The sequence below is a fragment of the Myotis brandtii genome, unplaced genomic scaffold (genome assembly GCF_000412655.1).
Source record: "Myotis brandtii unplaced genomic scaffold, ASM41265v1 scaffold698, whole genome shotgun sequence".
Taxonomy (NCBI): domain Eukaryota; kingdom Metazoa; phylum Chordata; class Mammalia; order Chiroptera; family Vespertilionidae; genus Myotis; species Myotis brandtii.
Window position 1 is genome coordinate 779259 of NW_005370731.1, and position 1129 is coordinate 780387.

The following is a 1129-nucleotide window of genomic DNA, read 5'->3' on the forward strand; positions in this document are numbered from 1 at the left end:
TTCGTGGGCGCGGGCGGGGGCGGCTTGCTGAGGGCCCAGTCCGGGTGGTGTTGAACCTGCTCCCCGGGCCGATCCTTCCCGGGAGTCTTTCTGGGGTTCCTGGCTCCTGGCACTGCTTTGGGTTCCTCTTCCTTCTTGTTTGGGGTACCTCCTGGGAAACAAGAATCAAGACGCATTTTAAACCACATTTGCTTAGACTGTCTCAGGCCACAGGACGCTTTTACGGAAAGACGTGCCAGAGAAATACTGCACAGGGACCGACACACAGGCCTCGAAGGACAGTGAACCAGTTCAATCTCTCAAGCCTCGGATCCTCGCGTGTCAGATGCGAATCGTGGTGACTCCTTTCCGAGGCTGTTGGACCCATTAAATCAGTGGGAGCCTGTTAGGCACTTGGTCAATGCTCAAGGCGCAGTAGCTATTATCGCTTCCCCTGCTTTCTGTGGGTGAGAGCTGCACAGAGGAGGGGACCTGTCTGCGGCCGTCACTGCAGGGGGTGGGGAGGAGGAGGGGGGAGAGCCAGGTTGCCTTGCTGGTCATGGCCTCCTGTTCTACCTCGCTTTGCTTGAGGAACGTGAAAGGCGGATTCGAAGTCACGTCCATTCTTAGGGGATTTTAGTTGTTCCTGAAAAAGGGACAATGGGTGGTGTTTTCCACCACAAGGACCTGGAAACCCGAGTGTTGGACTTGGGCTCCTGATTTCCCTACTCGGGTCTCAACATGATGACGCTCAAGTTCTGAAAACTGTGTGCCAGGTCCGCCTCCTTTCCTCCATTACCAACACCGCGGCTCCTTCCTTCCTCTCGGGAGGCGGGGAGTGGGGATCTGAAAATAACCACCTCGCTGGACAGGAAGCCCGGGTGCCGGGTGCGGGGAGACCCGGGGTCCCTCACCTCGCAGAGCTCCTCCCACGCGTTCCCCCAGCTCAGGATCCTGGGCGGCCGGGCTCCACGCCTCGCTCCCCTGCTCCATCCAAGAGATGAGGTCTGGTTTGGGGCCGGGGCATCCTGGGGAGAACGGAGCACAGCGCCGGCCTGAGAGGCGGCCCTGGAAGCGGCACCCCCTGCTGGGGCGAGGGCGCGTCCCCAGAACCTAAGGTCCACGTGGAGGAGTCTCCATGCTCCCCGCC

The 1129-nt window shown here is 60.1% G+C and overlaps 1 protein-coding gene across 1 annotated transcript in view; it reads right to left on the minus strand.

Annotated features, from left to right (window-relative positions):
* Positions 1 to 2: 2 nt before the first annotated feature.
* ZNF688 (zinc finger protein 688) overlaps positions 3 to 1129 on the minus strand; it is a gene marked incomplete at its 3' end in the record, with an annotated part of 1918 nt that continues 791 nt past the window's right edge. The window contains exons 2-3 of the mRNA XM_005882097.1: positions 894 to 1007; positions 3 to 151 (exon numbers count right to left, since the gene is read on the minus strand). Of these exons, the coding sequence (XP_005882159.1) occupies positions 3 to 151; positions 894 to 1007 (263 nt within the window). The remainder of the gene's footprint in view (positions 152 to 893; positions 1008 to 1129) is intronic.